The sequence below is a fragment of the Tachyglossus aculeatus genome, chromosome 6 (assembly GCF_015852505.1).
Source record: "Tachyglossus aculeatus isolate mTacAcu1 chromosome 6, mTacAcu1.pri, whole genome shotgun sequence".
NCBI classification, from domain to species: domain Eukaryota; kingdom Metazoa; phylum Chordata; class Mammalia; order Monotremata; family Tachyglossidae; genus Tachyglossus; species Tachyglossus aculeatus.
The window spans coordinates 47951645-47967748 of NC_052071.1; the positions used below are offsets into that span (position 1 = coordinate 47951645).

The 16104-nt window shown below is 49.2% G+C and overlaps 1 protein-coding gene across 1 annotated transcript in view; it reads right to left on the minus strand.

Moving 5' to 3' along the window:
• Positions 1-8792: 8792 nt before the first annotated feature.
• Positions 8793-16104, minus strand: part of MORC4 (MORC family CW-type zinc finger 4) — a 55811-nt gene continuing 48499 nt past the window's right edge. The window contains 3 exon segments of the mRNA XM_038748071.1: positions 8793-9024; positions 10745-11028; positions 11905-12769. Of these exon segments, the coding sequence (XP_038603999.1) occupies positions 8859-9024; positions 10745-11028; positions 11905-12769 (1315 nt within the window). The 3' untranslated portion in view covers positions 8793-8858.

Below are 16104 nucleotides of genomic sequence, written 5' to 3' on the forward strand. Positions count from 1 at the left end.
TCATCTGTAAAATGGGGATTAAGACTGTGAGCCCCCCGTGGGACAACCTGATCACCTTGTAACCTCCCCAGAGCTTAGAACAGTGCTTTACACACAGTAAGCGCTTAATAAATGCCATTATTATTATTATTATTATTATTCTCTGGCCCTCAGTGACCTCATCTGTAAAATGGGGATTAAGACTGTGAGCCCCACGTGGGACAACCTGATCACCTTGTATCCTTCCCAGTGCTTAGAACAGTGCTTTGCACATAGTAAGTGCTTAATAAATGACATTATTATTATTATTATTCTCTGGCCCTCAGTGACCTCATCTGTAAAACGGGGATTAAGACTGTGAGCCCCCCGTGGGACAACTTGATCAATTTGTAACCTCCCCAGCGCTTAGAATAGTGCTTTGCACATAGTGAGCTCTTAATAAATGTCTTTATCATTATTATTATTATTATTCTCTGGGCCTCAGTGACCTCATCTGTAAAACGGGGATTAAGACTGTGAGCCCCACGTGGGACAACCTGATCACCTTGTATCCTCCCCAGCGCTTAGAACAGTGCTTTGCACATAGTAAGCGCTTAATAAATGCCATCATTATTAGATCTACTCCAGTGCTTAGAACAGTGCTTGACACATAGTAAGTGCTTAACAAATACCATCATCGTTATTATTACTTTTATGTTTGCCTCCCTCACGATAGCGTAAGCTCCTCGTAGCATGGAGTGCAGTGCTTTGTCATTCAGTATGTCCCAAGTACCTAGTACTAAGCAACTGTACTTTCCAAGCACTTAGTACAGTGCTCTGTGCACAGTAAGCACTCAATAAATACGACTGAAGGACTGAATGAATAGTACTTTTGGAAGTCCTCAATAAATGCTACTAATCAATCGTATTTATTGAGCGCTTACTGTGTGCAGGGCACTGTACTAAGCACTTGGGAAGTACAAGTTGGCAACATATAGAGACAGTCCCTACCCAACAGTGGGCTCACAGTCTAAAAGACAGTGATCTACATCACCTACTACTACTACTAGATAAAACTGGGCTCCTTGGATCCAGTTCTGTTATTTCTCAAAATCTGTCAAGGAAGAGGCACCTCGGCTCTCTGAATGGTTCACAGCTAGGAGTAGGATCAGCATGGCCTAATAGAATGAGCAAGGGCCTGGGGGTCAGAGGACCTGCATTCTAATCCTGACTCCGCCATGTGCCTGCTATGTGCCTTGGGTAAGTCACTTAACTTTCCTGTGCCTCAGTTCCCTCATCTGCAAAATGGGGATTCCCTCCTACTTAGACTATGAGCCCTGATTTTCTTGTATCTTCCCCAGTGCTTAGAACAGTGTTTGACACACAGTAAACGCTTAATAAATATCAAAATTATTTCTACAACTAGAGAATGTTGGCTCTGCAAACACTGTCCTTATATTGCCTCTTCCCCAAGCACCAGGGAGAGGGCTTTGAAGACTTGAATGTTAGCTTTGGGTTTCAAATGGTTTATCTGGTTTGCTTTGCAAACTTTTAAAGTCCTGTTCCTACTTCCTAGAGTATCGGTGATTCATTTTCCATCTGGTCCCATTGTTCCCGCTTTGCCCTGTCCAACAACTTCCTCACAAATTGATTCAGTGGATACCACCTTGCTCTGGAATGCCCCCCTTTTGCCCCTGGTAGAGCAAAGGACCCCGGAAAGAGATCCCTGGAAGAGGAAAGTGCAAAGCTGACATGGCAGGACTTAGAACAGGTCCATCATTTCATTCATTCATTCATTCAATCGTATTTATTGAGCGCTTACTGTGTGCAGAGCACTGTACTAAGCGCCTGGGAAGTACAAGTTGGCAACATATAGAGACAGTCCCTACCCAACAGTGGGCTCACAGTCTAGAAGGAAGACTGAGCTCTGCAGTCTCCAGCTTCCTTGGTCATTGATTAATATTAATTGTGACCTTTATTAGGTGCTTTCTCTATGCCAGGCACTGTGTGTTAAGTCCTGGGATGGATAACGGATCCTCAATGCAGTTCCAGTTCCTGCCGTATTCATATAGGCTCCTTCAGGGCCGGGATCGTGTCTAGCAACTCTATTACACTGTACTCTCTCAAGTGCTTAGTACAGTGATGATGATGATAGTAATGGTATTTGTTAAGCACTTACTATGTGCCCAGCACTGTTCTAAGAGCTGGGGCAGATGCAAGGTAATCAGGTTGGACACAGTCCCTGTCCCACATGGGGCTCCTAGTCTTAATCCCCATTTTACAGATGAGGTCACTGAGGCACAGAGAAGTTAAATGACCTGTCCAAGGTGACAAAGCAGTCAAGTGGTGGAGCCGGAATTAGAACCCAAGTCCTTCTGACTCCTACGTCAATGCTCAATCTATTACGCCACACTGCTTCTCAAGGTTCTACTCAAAGCAAGCACTCAGAAAATCAAACTGATGGACTCATCAATTAAGCACCCACTGTCGGCAGAACTGTACTATGAGGTGGGGAGGAATACAATGGAGGAAAATATGCCATCAGAAGAGATTCTAGGGATAGGAGGCTTCTTCCCAGTTACTCCCACAGCAGGCAGCTTTCAGAGAGGAACAGAGAGGAATCGATCCTTCTCTCTCTCAGATGGTGGCCAGCACAGCCCTTCTTACTCAGAGGAAACAGCTACCCTCACAGCTGTCCCAGTTGCCATCTTTCAAACTGGAAACCAAGGCTTTGGGAATGATGGAAACCCCCAGGGACATCAGCCTGGGGCAGAAGAGGAGCCAGAAAAGAGCTTGCTAACCCAGTTATGTTTTCCAGAGACAGCAAAACGCCCCGATGGACAGCTGCTCTCTATTCTCACAGGCCCGATCTTAGCCCCACATTCGCTGGCCCACCTCTGCTACCCGAGCTCATCGATAAATAATAATGATGGCATTTGTTAAGCGCTTACTATGTGCAAAGTACTGTTCTCCTAGGCACCAGGGGCCTGAATCAACTCATCAATACTCTGGACTATAAGCTCGTTGTGGGCAGGGAATGCGTCTTGATTGTTGTAGCATACTCATTCATTCAATTGTATTTATTGAGCGCTTAGTGTGTGCAGAGCACTGTACTAAGCGCTGGGGAAGTACAAGTTGGCAACATATAAAGACGGTCCCTACCCAACAGTGGGCTCACAGTCTAGAAGACTCCCAAGCACTTAGTACAGTGCTCTGCACAAAGTAAGCAGCGTGATCTAGTGGAAAGAGGCTTGGGAGTCAGAGGACGTGGGTTCTAATCCCAAATCCTCCACTTGTCTGCTGTGTGACCTTGAGTAAGTCACTTAACTTCTGTGTCTCAGTGACCTCATCTGTAAAATGGACATTATGCCTGTGAGCTCCCTGTAGGACAGGTACTGTGTCCAACCCGATTACCTTGCATCTACCCCAGGGCTTAGAACAGTTCTTGTCACATAGTAAGCACTTAATATCACAATTATCATTATTAAGCACTCAGGAAATATGATTGACTACCAGTCTGCCGGGTTATGTATGAAGCACCTTCCTGGGGTCGGGGAGCTAGCGGGGAGGTGCTGCGCTGACTACTTGGGAGAGTACAGTCAAGGTCTTGGGCTAGCGGAGCAGGGCCAAGAGGCTGGAGCAGTTGCTGACTTTGATGAGGAACTTGTTATCTCAGAGTGGAAAAAACCTCAGACAGGAAAGTTGGCTGTTATCGCTGTCTTTTTGCTAAGTGGTAGCTCCTCGTTAGCCATGATGGGATCATCGATAAAATATTAACAGGATTTTATCGGCCCCTGTGATACGGAGGCTGCACCCGCTTCCCCTTAAATTGGCAGGGGAACAGATGATAACCCCCGAGAGGGCCCCAATGGTCATGCTCTGGCGGGAACGGGCGGCCGCCAGAAGGCTGAGAGGAAAGAATAGGATGTGGAGGAAAAGGAGGACAAGGAGGAAGAGGATAAGGAGGAGGAATAACAAAGCTTTCTTTGTTATGTCCTCTAAATTCCCTCTAGACTGGGAGCTCCTGGGCAGGAATGAGTCTGTCGTTATACTGTACTCTCCCAAGCACTTAGTACAGTGCTTTGCACACAGTAAGTGCTCAATAAATACGACTGAATGAATGAATAATTGTGGTATTTGTATTACGCTGGGCTAGATACAAGAAAACCAGTCCCATATGGGGCTCACAGTCTAGTACGGGGGAGAACAGGTGCTGAATTTCCATTTTGCAGAAGGTACAGAGAATAATTATAGTATCTAAGTGCTTACTATGTGTCCAGCACTGTTCTAAGTGGTAGGGAAGATACAAGGTAGTCAGGTTAGACACAGTCCCTGCCCCACACGGGGCTCACAGTCTTAATCGCTACTTTACAAATGAGGTTAACAGGCACAGAGAAGTAAAGCAGTGTGGCTTAGTGGCAAGAGCCCGGGCTTGGGAGTCAGAGGTCGTGGGTTCTAATCCCAGCTCCGCCACTTGTCAGCTGGGTGACTTTGGGCAAGTCACTTAACTTCTCTATGCCTCAGTTACCTCATCTGTAAAATAGGGATTAGGACTCTGAGCCCCACCTGGGACAACCTGATAACCTTGTATCTCCCCCCAGCACTTAGAACAGTGCTTGGCACATAATAAGCGCTTAACAAAAACCATCATTATTATTATTATTATTAAAGTGACTAGGCCACTAGGCCATGCTGCTTCTCAAGTAGGGAGAGTGGTGGTCTGGAGTATATGGAAGGGGAGGACATTCCAGGTCAGAGGGAGGATGAACAAAAGGGGTTGGCGGCAAGATAGATGAGATCGAGGTACATCGAGCAAGCTGGCGCTAGGAGTGAAGTGTGTGGACTAGGCTGCAATAAGATATCATCAAGGTAAGATAGGAGGGAGCAAGGTTATTGCATGCTTTAAAGCCAATGATAAGGATTTTCCTATGTGGAGGTTCTTGAGGAATGGGGAGACATTGACTGAATAATTGTTGTTTTTTCAAATTGATCCAGGCACATCAGTGCAGTACGGACTGGAGTATGGAGAGACAGGAGTTAGTGGGGTCAGTGAGGAGGCTGATGCAGTAGTCAAAGCTGTGTCAGCTAGGGGTGGACTTACACAGATGGCTGGATGGATTACAACCCTACACGTTCTGCTCTCCACCCCTACACCAGTGGTCACATGCTAAGACCTCCTAGGAAGAGTGGGATTAAAGGTGCCTGACTTGGAGGGACCTGCTGTCCCCATCTTCTCTACACTATATCTCTCTAGGAGTGAGAGCACCTTCTCCGATAGAACAGCCAACCGGAAGAGAAAGGCGAAAGAAAAAGAGAGAGAGAGAGGAGTCAGAAGGCAACAGGAAGAACGGGAGGAGCAGCCAGGCACATCTCTGGAATTCAGGAGGCCTCTGGTGGGGTTAATTTTACTGCGCTGTTGATAATGATAAACCATCAAGTTGTCAGGAGGCCCATTGCCTGCCTCAGCACTGTTCAGGTCAGTGGTGATGTCAGGCATCAGAGTGCCAGGAAGGGAAGGGGAAAGTTCACTGCCAGTGGAAACATACTTCCCTGTCTGATCCAGGCACCATTTTACATCAAAGGAGCTTCAGGTGACATCCCAGCCACACTGTAGCACATCAATCCATCAATGCTTGGTTGCAAACAGAGCATTGGACTACGTCCTCAGGAGGGTACGGGACCAGAAAGTAACCACACAATCCCTGTACTCAAGGAGCTGACGGCCAAATGGGCGAGACTTGAGCCAGTATAAAACACTATGGCTGTTGAGAGTCCAAGTAGGGAGGGACAAATAGATGTGTAAATTCGGAATATGTATTGATGCCATGGCACGTAAACATTAAGTAATAGATTCTCCCCAACTAGATTGTAAATTCCTTGAGGGCAGGGATCATGTCTACCAACTCTACTGCACTTCCTCAAGGGCTTTGTAAAGAGCTCTGTTTTGAGCAAGTGCTCAATAAACACTATTTTGATTGATCAATAAAAGCGCCAGATGGCTGTGGATGGACATGGCCTGGAAAGGAGGAACGTCACTGGAGGCCTCTTTAAGGATATGGGTTTTCCAAAGGACTATGAAGATGGGGTGATCTGAAGTCTTGAGAAATTGCCGGAGCAGGAAAATGACAAGCCTCGAGTAGCCTAGCAATTTCCATCTAGGCCTGCATCCATTGCGTAAACTACTCAATCCACTCCCTGCCTACAGGAGCAAAATGTCTACCAACTAACTGCAGCTTTTGTTTAGTGCTTACTCTGTGCCAAGCACTGTACTAAGTGCTGGGGCAGAGGGAAGATCATTAAGTCCCACATGAGGCTCCCTGTTTAAGTAGGAAGGAGACCAGGTACTGAGAATCCTAACTTTGGCAGAGGAGGAAACTGAGGCCTAGAGAAGTAAAATGACCTACCGAGGTCATATGGCAGGCAATTAGTAGAGCAGGGATTAAAACTCAGGTCCTCTGACTCCCCCAGACCTGTGCTCTATCCAGTAGCCCACGGCTTCCCTTTGCAGCAATTCCCTGGATAATGCTAGGGCAGGAAGTGTGGGTGTCGCACCCTGACCACTTTGGCTAAAGACATCGGGGAATTTTTCTCCGGTCTTATCTTTTACTTTCTTATCTGAAATACAGTTGTCCCAGCAAGGACCTCCCGAAGTCTCTGCCTCCTGGGTCACCAACCACCAATGAGTTGGGCCCGATGCTGAGCAAGTACGGCCTGCTTCCCAAGAACAGGCCTGCTGGTGGAACGGAAGCACGTTGGAAATGTAAGTAGCGTGATCTAGTGGTTAGAGCATAAGCCTAGGAGTCAGAAGGACCCAGGTTCTAATCAATCGTATTTATTGAGTGCTTACTGTGTGCAGAGCACTGTACTAAGCGCTTGGGAAGTACAAGTTGGCAACAGATAGAGACAGTCCCTACCCAATAGTGGGCTCACAGTCTAGAAGGGGGAGACACAGAACAATACCAAACATATTAACAAAATAAAATAAATAGAATAGATATGTACAAGTAAAATAGAGTAATAAATATGTACAAACATATATACATATATACAGGTGCTGTGGGGAAGGGAAGGAGGTAAGACGGGGGGGATGGAAAGGGGGACGAGGGGGAGATGTCTGCTTGTGACTGTGGACAAGTATTTCACTTCTCTGTGCCTCGGTTACCTCATCTATAAAATGTGAATAAGGACTGTGAGCCCTACCTGGGAAAGGGACTGCATCTAACCTGATTAGCTTTTATCTACCCCAGCGCTTAGTATGGTGCCTGGCATATAAGTGCTTAACAATTGTCATAAGAAAAAAAAAATCTCTCACACACACAAAAAAAGACTCCCTGGTGCTCTGACCTGGTTTGGCTAAAGCTGGTTTCCATCCAAGGGGAAAACAAAGCAGCAGCCAAAGGGATCTCCCATCTCTTGGAAAGAGACCCCAAGGTTCTGTCTCCCCTGTGGGAGAAGTGGCTGACTTGAGCCTTCTAAAGATGCTGAAGAGCTGGGGTTTCAGATGGTGGCCTGGAATTAGCGAGAGAAGGACTCCTTCCTTGACCCTGCTGCAGAGGAATGAAGAGACAAAGGGGCTCCTTCTACTGCTCCCCTTCTACCTTAACTGGGAGCAAGAGGAAACCAGAGCTGGAAGAGGAAAAACCACCTAACAGGTCTGCGGAGGGGACCTCCCAACCTCTGACCTTTCCCCAGTGGCCTAGTGGAAAAAGCATGGATATGGAAATCAGGTGACCTGGGTTTTTGTCCCAACTCTTCTGCTTGCCTGTAGTGTGACCTTGGGCAAGTCACAACTTCTTTGGGCCTCAGCTTCCTCATCTGGAAAATGGGGATGATACTTGCGATTTCTCGCTCAGACTCTTAACCCCCTGTGGAACAAGGATTACGTCTCATCTGATTATCTTGCATCTGCCCCAGCACTCAGCATAGTGCTTGGCACAGAATAAGCACATAAGAAATCCCACAATTATTGCTATTTCCCCCCACCCTTCCCAGAGACCACTGGTCCCTCCCTTCAACGGAAGTGAGAGGAGCCTTGTCTGAGGTGACTCGGTGGAAAACAGCCTTGGCTGGGAGCTTGTTGCCAACCGAATTACCCACTGTTTACTCTAAAGCCTTTCTTTCTTACTTGGCTCCCCTTTTCCCTTTCCTTACCCTCCACATTGGACTACTCCCCTCCTATTTTTCCAGTCAAATCAATTTAAAATGCCCCTTCTTTGAAGCTTTAAACTCTGAAGAAGAAAAGAACTTACAAATTTACAAATCTGGAGAGAGAGAGACCGACGCTGGGGAGGGGAAGCCAGGAGAGGCGGGGTCCTGCGACGAACGAACCAACTCCAGCTTCTCAAGCAAGGCGCTCTGTCTCTGCCTTCTCCAGAGAGAGTGGTCAGCTCTGAGCTGTGCTCCTGGACAGACCGCTGCCATCGGCGGGGGTGAGGGCAATGGTCCCCACAGCCTCCCAGACTCACTCACCTCGGTTCTCTGACAAGTTGTGGGAGTTGCCAATCAGGGTTGAAAAGACCTCCAAATAGTGGCTTTTTGGCCTGTTTTCTCTGTGAGGTCTGTCCCCCAAACTCTGAATGAGCTGCTGGCACCTCTGCAGGCCACACTGTGACTTTTTCTCCCATCCTCTGCTTCTCGTAAAGAGCTTCTGGAAAAGGAAATGAAACCAGCCCCTAAAACCCAGTTTTCCTGAGGTTCCCCCATCATGCCCAGCAGGTGGGCAGGAGGCAATCGCCGTCTTCTACTTGTAGGGTTTGAGGCCCCATGTTCTGGGGGCTCGCTCCCAGGGCCCCTTCTCACTTACCCCCCACCCCGAGACAGGAAGACCAACTGAGAAGTGGGCTGGGGGTTTAATAAAACATTCTGTACAATGGGCCAGGAGTCCAGGGAAAGGGGAAGGGTCATTCCAGGATGTGGTTGGTCTCTAACACCGTCTGCAGGATCTCGTCCACCTGATCCGAGTCGAAGTCGATCTCGTGGAGCTCCAGGTACGGAAGGACGGAGGACAGGAGCAGGCTGACATTCGCCCGCAGATGCTTGAGCTTCTCCACGGCACTGTGGGGGGGACTAGAGGTGACAGGGGGGATCAGGGGTGCAGTTGGGAGAAAGAGAGAAACCCGCAGTCCTGAGAGAACACCTCCTTCATCCCGACCCACAGTTCTCTTGGGGCCCACCGCCTGCTGACAGCCCACAGTTCCCAGACTGCTAGCTTCCCATCAGCCAGGACAGAATGAAACGGGAAAGGCCAATATCTTGAAGCTTGCAAAAGGGACCGCACCTTTTGGGGAATACTGTAAGCTCCTTGTGGGAAGGGAACTTTGTTGTACTGTACGTTCTCAAGCACTTAGAAAAGTGCTCTGCAGACAGTACAAGCTCAAGGAATACAATTGGTTGGTTAATTGAGATGGGAACACTCCACCCTGGGGGCCTTGTCCACTGCAGCTCCTTCGCCTCCAGGTCTGCCCCATGTATATGGCCACTAGCAGTCCTGAGCCAGCCCTCTAAGTATCTACGCCGGGGGCTGGGGGCCAGACCGAAGCACTCTGGGGCGATCCTCTGCAAATACAAAAGCTTTACCGTGACCTGCCACTGGCCGAGCCGAGAGGCTGACCCGAGTCAAAGCCCTATGTAAGCTGCTTCCCCATTGACATCAGGAAGTCCCACACGAAATCAGGTCAGCACAAAAAACTCCAGTAGTTGCCCATACGTCTCCACATCAAACAAAAACTCTTCACCAGTGGCTTTAAAGCCCTCCACCACCTTGCCTCCTCCCACCTCACCTCGCTTGTCTTCTACAGCCCAGCTCACACACTTTGCTCCTCTAATGCTAACCTTCTCACTATGCCTTGATCTTGCCTATCTTGCCACTGACCTCTAGCCCATTTCCTGCCTCTGGCCAGAAACACCCTCCCTCCTCAAATCCGACAGACAATTACTTCCCCTGCCTTCAAAGCCTTTTTGAAGGCACATCTCCTCCATGAGACTTCCCACACTAAGCCCCTCCTTTCCTCTTCTCCCACTCCCTTCTGCGTTGCCCTGACTTGCTCCCTTCCTTCTTCCCCCCTCCCAGCCCTACAGCCCTTATGTACATATCTGTAACATTTAGTTGTATTGATGTCTGTCTCCTCCCTCTAGACTATAAGCTCACTCTGGGGCAGGGAATGTGTCTATTATTTTATTGTACTCTCCCAAGTGCAGAGAACAGTGCTCACAGTACTCAATAAATACGACTGAGTTGAATGAATGACAATTCTAGTTCTGGCTTTCCCCTGCATCGGTCCATTGGGATGCAAGGATTTTTTGGCTTTTGGTAATTTATCTCGGTTGATAGTGGAAACGGCCTGCATATGTGTCTTTGGAGCCCCGAAGTGACTCAGTGGTGAAGGGAGGGAGTGAAAGGGATTGGGCCGCCATGTCTGTGCATAACCCCTCCTGCACAGCCCGTACCCGAGAGCCCGCCAAGTGAGCCTGCCCCATCCTGGCCCTCTTGCTAGCGACACCCCGATAAGAGCCTAAGAACCCCGATAGAGAAGCAGCGTAGCTCAGTGGAAAGAGCATGGGCTTTGGAGTCAGAGGTCATGGGTTCAAATCCCAGCTCTGCCACTTGTCAGCTGTGTGACTCTGGGCAAGTCACTTAACTCCTCTATGCCTCAGTTACCTCATCTGTAAAATGGGGAAGACTGTGAGCCCCCCGTGGGACAACCTGATCACCTTGTAACCTCCCCAGCGCTTAGAACAGTGCTTTGCACATAGTAAGCGCTTAATAAATGCCATCATCATCATCAACCTCTTTGCGTCTCCTCTTTCCGGGCTCCTGCGGGAGATGGCAGCCGCTCGCAGCCCCTCCAGGTGCACCTGGCTCTCCTTCAGCCTCTCCTTCAGCTCCGTCTTCTCCTCCAGGGTCCGCTCCAGCTCGGCCTTCAGCACCTGGAGCTCTGCCTGGCGGTAGCCCATGTGCTTCTTGCTCCAGTACAGGCCTTCTGTCTCCCGGGCCCGCAAAATCACCACCTCCTGTTGGGTCTTCTCATGCTCAGCCTGCAGATAGCCTCTCTCCTGTTCCAGCTCTTCCACCTGCAGCACCAGGGACAGAAAAATGGTCATGGGCCAGAAGGGTCTCCATCCTTGTCCCACATTGGTCTCACCGTCTAAGGGGGACGGAGAACTAGTATTTAAACTCCATTAGAGAAGCAGCATGGCTCAGTGGAAAGAGCACAGGCTTTGGAGTCAGAGGTCATGGGTTCAAACCCCAGCTCTGCCAATTGTCAGCTGTGTGACTTTGGGCAAGTCACTTAACTTCTCTGGGCCTCAGTTCCCTCATCTGTAAATTGGGGATTAAGACCGTGAGCCCCCCGTGGGACAACCTGATCACCTTGTAACCTCCCCAGTGCTTAGAATAGTGCTTTGCACATGGTAAGCGCTTAATAAATGCCATCGTTATTATTTGACAGGTGAGGAAACTGAGGCCTAGAGGAAGTTAGGGCACTGGCCCCAGGTCACCCACCAGGAAAGTGGCAGAGCCGGGATGACTAGAAGCCAGGGGTCCTGTCTCTCAGTCCTCTGCCCTTTCCAATAGGTTGTGCTGTTTCCCAAGCAAAAGTGGGTTATGCCGGTCCTGGTACTTGTTGTGGGAAGGGAATGTGTCTGTTTACTGTTGTGTTGTTATTGTTGTAGTGTACTCTCCCAAGCAATAGTGCTTTGCACACAGTAAGCACTCGATAAATACAACTGAATGAATGAATGGTACTTACATCCTTTATGCCACTTGGGGACTCCAATCTGGTCATGAAGTGGACACCCCCCACTCAGGAAGAAGAATGGAAGCCTACCGGGGTTCTCTCAATGTGGAGTGCCTCATTGAACGTGTTCTGGATACAAGCCCTCCACCCTGCCTCCTCGCCTTTGGCTGCAAACTCCCTCCTGGAACCAGTTGCAAGATGCTGTCCTAACCTTCCGTTGGAGCAAATCCCTTTCTGCCAAGACTCTTTTCAGTTGTTCTGCAGCTCTTCCCAGCTGCTCCAGCTCTGCAACTCCCCCCAGCTCTTCCACCTTCACAGCTCTTCCCGGCTCTTCCAGCTTCCCAGCTCCCTCTGGCTCCTTCAGGTCCCCAGCTCTCCCCGGCTCTTCCAGCTTCACAGCTCCCTCTGGCTCCTCCAGCTTCTGGGCTCGCCCCTGCTCCTCTTCCCCTCCCTCGGCCTTCTGGTGTTCCCTGGCTCTGGGTAGCCTGAGGTCTCCATCCTGTGGCCAGCCTCCCTCCAGCTCTCCAGAATGGGGTTGGTTCACGTCCCCTTCTACTGTCCTCCTTCGGTCGGACCTCTCCTCTCGGCTGAACGGAATCAGCCGGATGGGCACCTGTCCATCAGCAATGACCTCTGAGACCCCTACTACTGCCACGAAAGGCCCTTTGCTCGCTTCCTCTGGGCTTGGGCCCACAGCCGTAAACCCTCTTCTATGTCTGTCAGCTTCCTCAGCTATTAAGCTTGGCATTAGGTCTTCCGGCTCTGCGGGGAGCTCACTGGCTGCACTCTCCTCCCAGAGACTTTCCAGGGCCCCTTGACGTTCCTCTGGGGGCACTTCCCCGAGGTGGCGGGAGCTCCGGACTGTCCCCGGGAATACTGGGAGGAGCCGGGGTGGCACACTTCTCCCCTGGTCCGGCTCATCCTGGCCATGCTCCCCATCTTGGTCCACGTCGACCGGACGCTCTCTTTTGTGGGGGCCGGGGCCGGCCAGGTCTGGGGGAGATGCTGTCGGTGGTGACTTGTGGCACCGTCTCCGCTTCTCCAGAGGCTCTCCTGGGAGCGGTTTGAGTGCGTGCCTGTCAGAAAGAAGGAGGAGTTAATGCATCTGTAGTCAGCACCGCAATGAGCGTGGCTACCTTGCAGGTGAAGCCCTGTCTGGAGCGCACCAAAATCCAGGCCTGCCGGTCTCGAGCACGCTCCTACCGCACACAACCCCCTACTGTCCCCAAAACCCTCCCGGCATCCAGAACCTTCCACAACTTCTGCAGTTATCCAGTGGGATCAGAGGGCTGGGGGCCTAGAAAACAATAGGAAAGGAAGTGCCTGATTCTGGCATGACCAGGAGAAAACCCAAAAAACAAAAGCACACGTACACATGCAAAAAAAAAATCGCCGAATGCAACTGTGGAACAAAAAGTCATACATGGGCTAGTTGGGGGTAGGGAGAATGAGGCAGCTCGTTAATTTGAAAGTTGCATGAAATTGGCCAGTTTCAGAAACTTACGCACATTTATCTTTATGTGGCCACTGAACGGGCCTGGCCCTGTTAACGGCCCACTGGATTGCCCATTATTCACTTGTAAAAGTTAATTAACACTCAGCCGCAGCGGCTGGGAACAAAGTGAGTCCTTCAGCCAAGCGCAAAACACTTCCCAACTTTCCAGACACCGCGGGGGGCCTCTCTGCTCCAGTGGGGCAAGGCCATCTGCCCTCCCTGTCTAGGAGGGAGACTCCGGATGTGGCCCAGGGCCACTTTCAGCCTATGACAGGAGCAGCCAAGACAAACAGGGTCCAGGAGTCTGTGCCTCCATCGCCAGCAGAGAGCCATGGGGAAGAGGAACTCCGGGAAACAGCGTGGACTAGAGGAAAGATCAAGGACCTGGGAGCCAGAGGACCCAGGTTCTGATCCCAGATCCCAACTTGCCTGCTGTGTGACCTTGGCTAAGTCACTTAACTGCTCTGTGCCTCAGTTTCAAGACCTGGTCTCCCTCCTACTTAGGCTGTGAGCCCCAAGTGGGACAGGGACTATGTCCAACTTGATTACGTTGTATCTACCCAACCTTTAGTAAAGCGCTTGGCACATAGTAAGCGCATAACAAATACCACCATTATTATTAACTACTCCACCATCCCCAGCTTTGACCTCCAAGTTTCCATCGGAAGCCAGAGGAGTACGAGTATTACCAGTTGCCCCTTGGGAACCTAGAGTCATCTGTCAAATTGCTGCAATGCCTGTGTGTATCTACCTAGAAAACATTGCAAAAACCACGGCTTCTAGTAAACTCTCTTAACGGTCCAGGCCAGGGTCCACGGGGCAAAATTACTCTCTTGGGTGATGAGAGTACTCTGTTGCTCTGTTCCTCTGTTGCTCACTTCCCTAATCCCTTTTAGACTGTGAGCCCCCCTTTTAGACTGTGAGCCTCCCTTTTAGACTGTGAGCCCACTGTTGGGTAGGGACTGTCTCTATTTGTTGCCAATTTGTACTTCCCAAGCGCTTAGTACAGTGCTCTGCACATAGTAAGCGCTCAATAAATACGATTGATGATGATGATGATGAGGTGGTATTTCTGGTCTGGTATGTTAGAGGATCCTCCAACTCCACCTTTCCAGGGAAAGGGAAGGGCTCTGCGACAAATGAAGACAGGAGAATTCTGAATATTAGTGAAGGCTGGCTTAACATTGGCATCTGGGAATGCAGGAGAACGATCAGTCTGTGGGCATCACTGCTCTCGACATTTTCAGTAAAGAGAATAAATGACATATCAACTGAATTCCCCCTTGGGACAGATCTTGTAGAACCGGTGTGGGGAAAGCTAGAGATGTAATCTGCCTGGACTTCAGAAAGCATTTTAATTCAGTCCTGCTGGGTAATCTTGGTCACAGATGAAGCACAGATAGGCTAGTTTGCATTGCTGGAAAGCAGGGGTCACAGGCGACTGGAGTTTGCATGCAAAAAAGTAATCAATGGCCTGCGGTCCCCAGGGTAGACAGGCTTTGAGTGTGATAATTATAACAATAATGATGATGACGGTATTTGTTAAGTACTTACTAGGTGCCAAACACTCTATTAAAGGTTAGATACAAGATAATCAGCTCAGACAGTCCCTGACCTGAGGCTTCCAGTCAAAGGGGGAGGGAGGACCACGTGGTACTAGTGGAAAGAGCACAGGCCTGAGAGTCAGAGTACCTGAGTTCTAATCCTGCCTCTGCCACTTGTCTTCTTTGTGACCTTGGGCAAGCCCCTTCACTTCTCTGTGCCTCAGTTACCTCATCTGTAAAATGGGAATCGGGCCTGTGAGCCTCATCTGAGACGGGCTGTGTTCAGCCTGACTATCTCAAATCCCCTTCTAGGCTTTGAGCTCATTGTGGGCAGGAATGTGGCTGGTGTTATATTATACTCTCTCAAGCGCTTAGTACACAGCAGGCGCTCAATAAATATGATTGAATGAATGAATGAATGAATATCTACCCCAGCACTTGATTCAGTGGCCGACACATAGAATGCCGTTAAAAAACGCCCCCCAAAGCCCAGGTCTTTACTCCTCATTTTACCGACAAGGAAATTCAGATACAGAGAAGTATGTTGTCCAGGGTCACATAGCAAGCAAGTGGCGGAGCTGGGATTAGAACCCAGGGCCTCTTATACCCAGGCCCAGGCTCTTTCCACTAGGCCACACTGATTGACAGAGTGGGTCCCAGAAGGGTTGCTTCTGAAGCCCAAACTCAACCCAGAAATTCCTCAACTGTAAAACAGGGATTAAATCCTACTTTCTCCTATTTAGACCGTTAGTCCCATGTGGGGCAGGGACTGTGTCCAACCTCATAAATCTGTATCTGCCCCGGCACTTGGAAAAGTGCTTGACACACAGTAAGCTCTTGACAAATACCATAAAACAAGCAAACACAAACGATTTAGATGTTGCCGACATACTTCCCAAGCGCTTAGTACAGTGCTCTGCACACAGTAAGCACTCAATAAATACAACTGAATGAATGATTTAGATGATGGAACTAGTTTCCTTCGATTTAGGCCCTCCAAGAAAGGCAAAGTTGCTAATAACTTGGAAAACAAATTAAGAAAATCAATCTATCAATGATATTTCTCGAGCACTTACTGTACGCAGAGCACTGTACTAAGCACTTGGGAGAGTACAAAACAACAGAGCTGGTAGATACGCTCCCTGACCAACAGAAGCTTACAGTCTAAACGGGGAGACGACGTTAAAATAAATTATTGATATGTACATAAATGTTGTAGAGTTGAGATTGGAGTGAGTATAAATGCTTAAAGGTTACAGGTCCAAGTGCATAGGCGGTGCAGAAGGGAGGAGAAGGAAAATGGGGGCTTAGTCTGGGAAGGCCTCTTGGAGAAGTGACTTTAATAATAATAATAATAATAATAATAATGGCA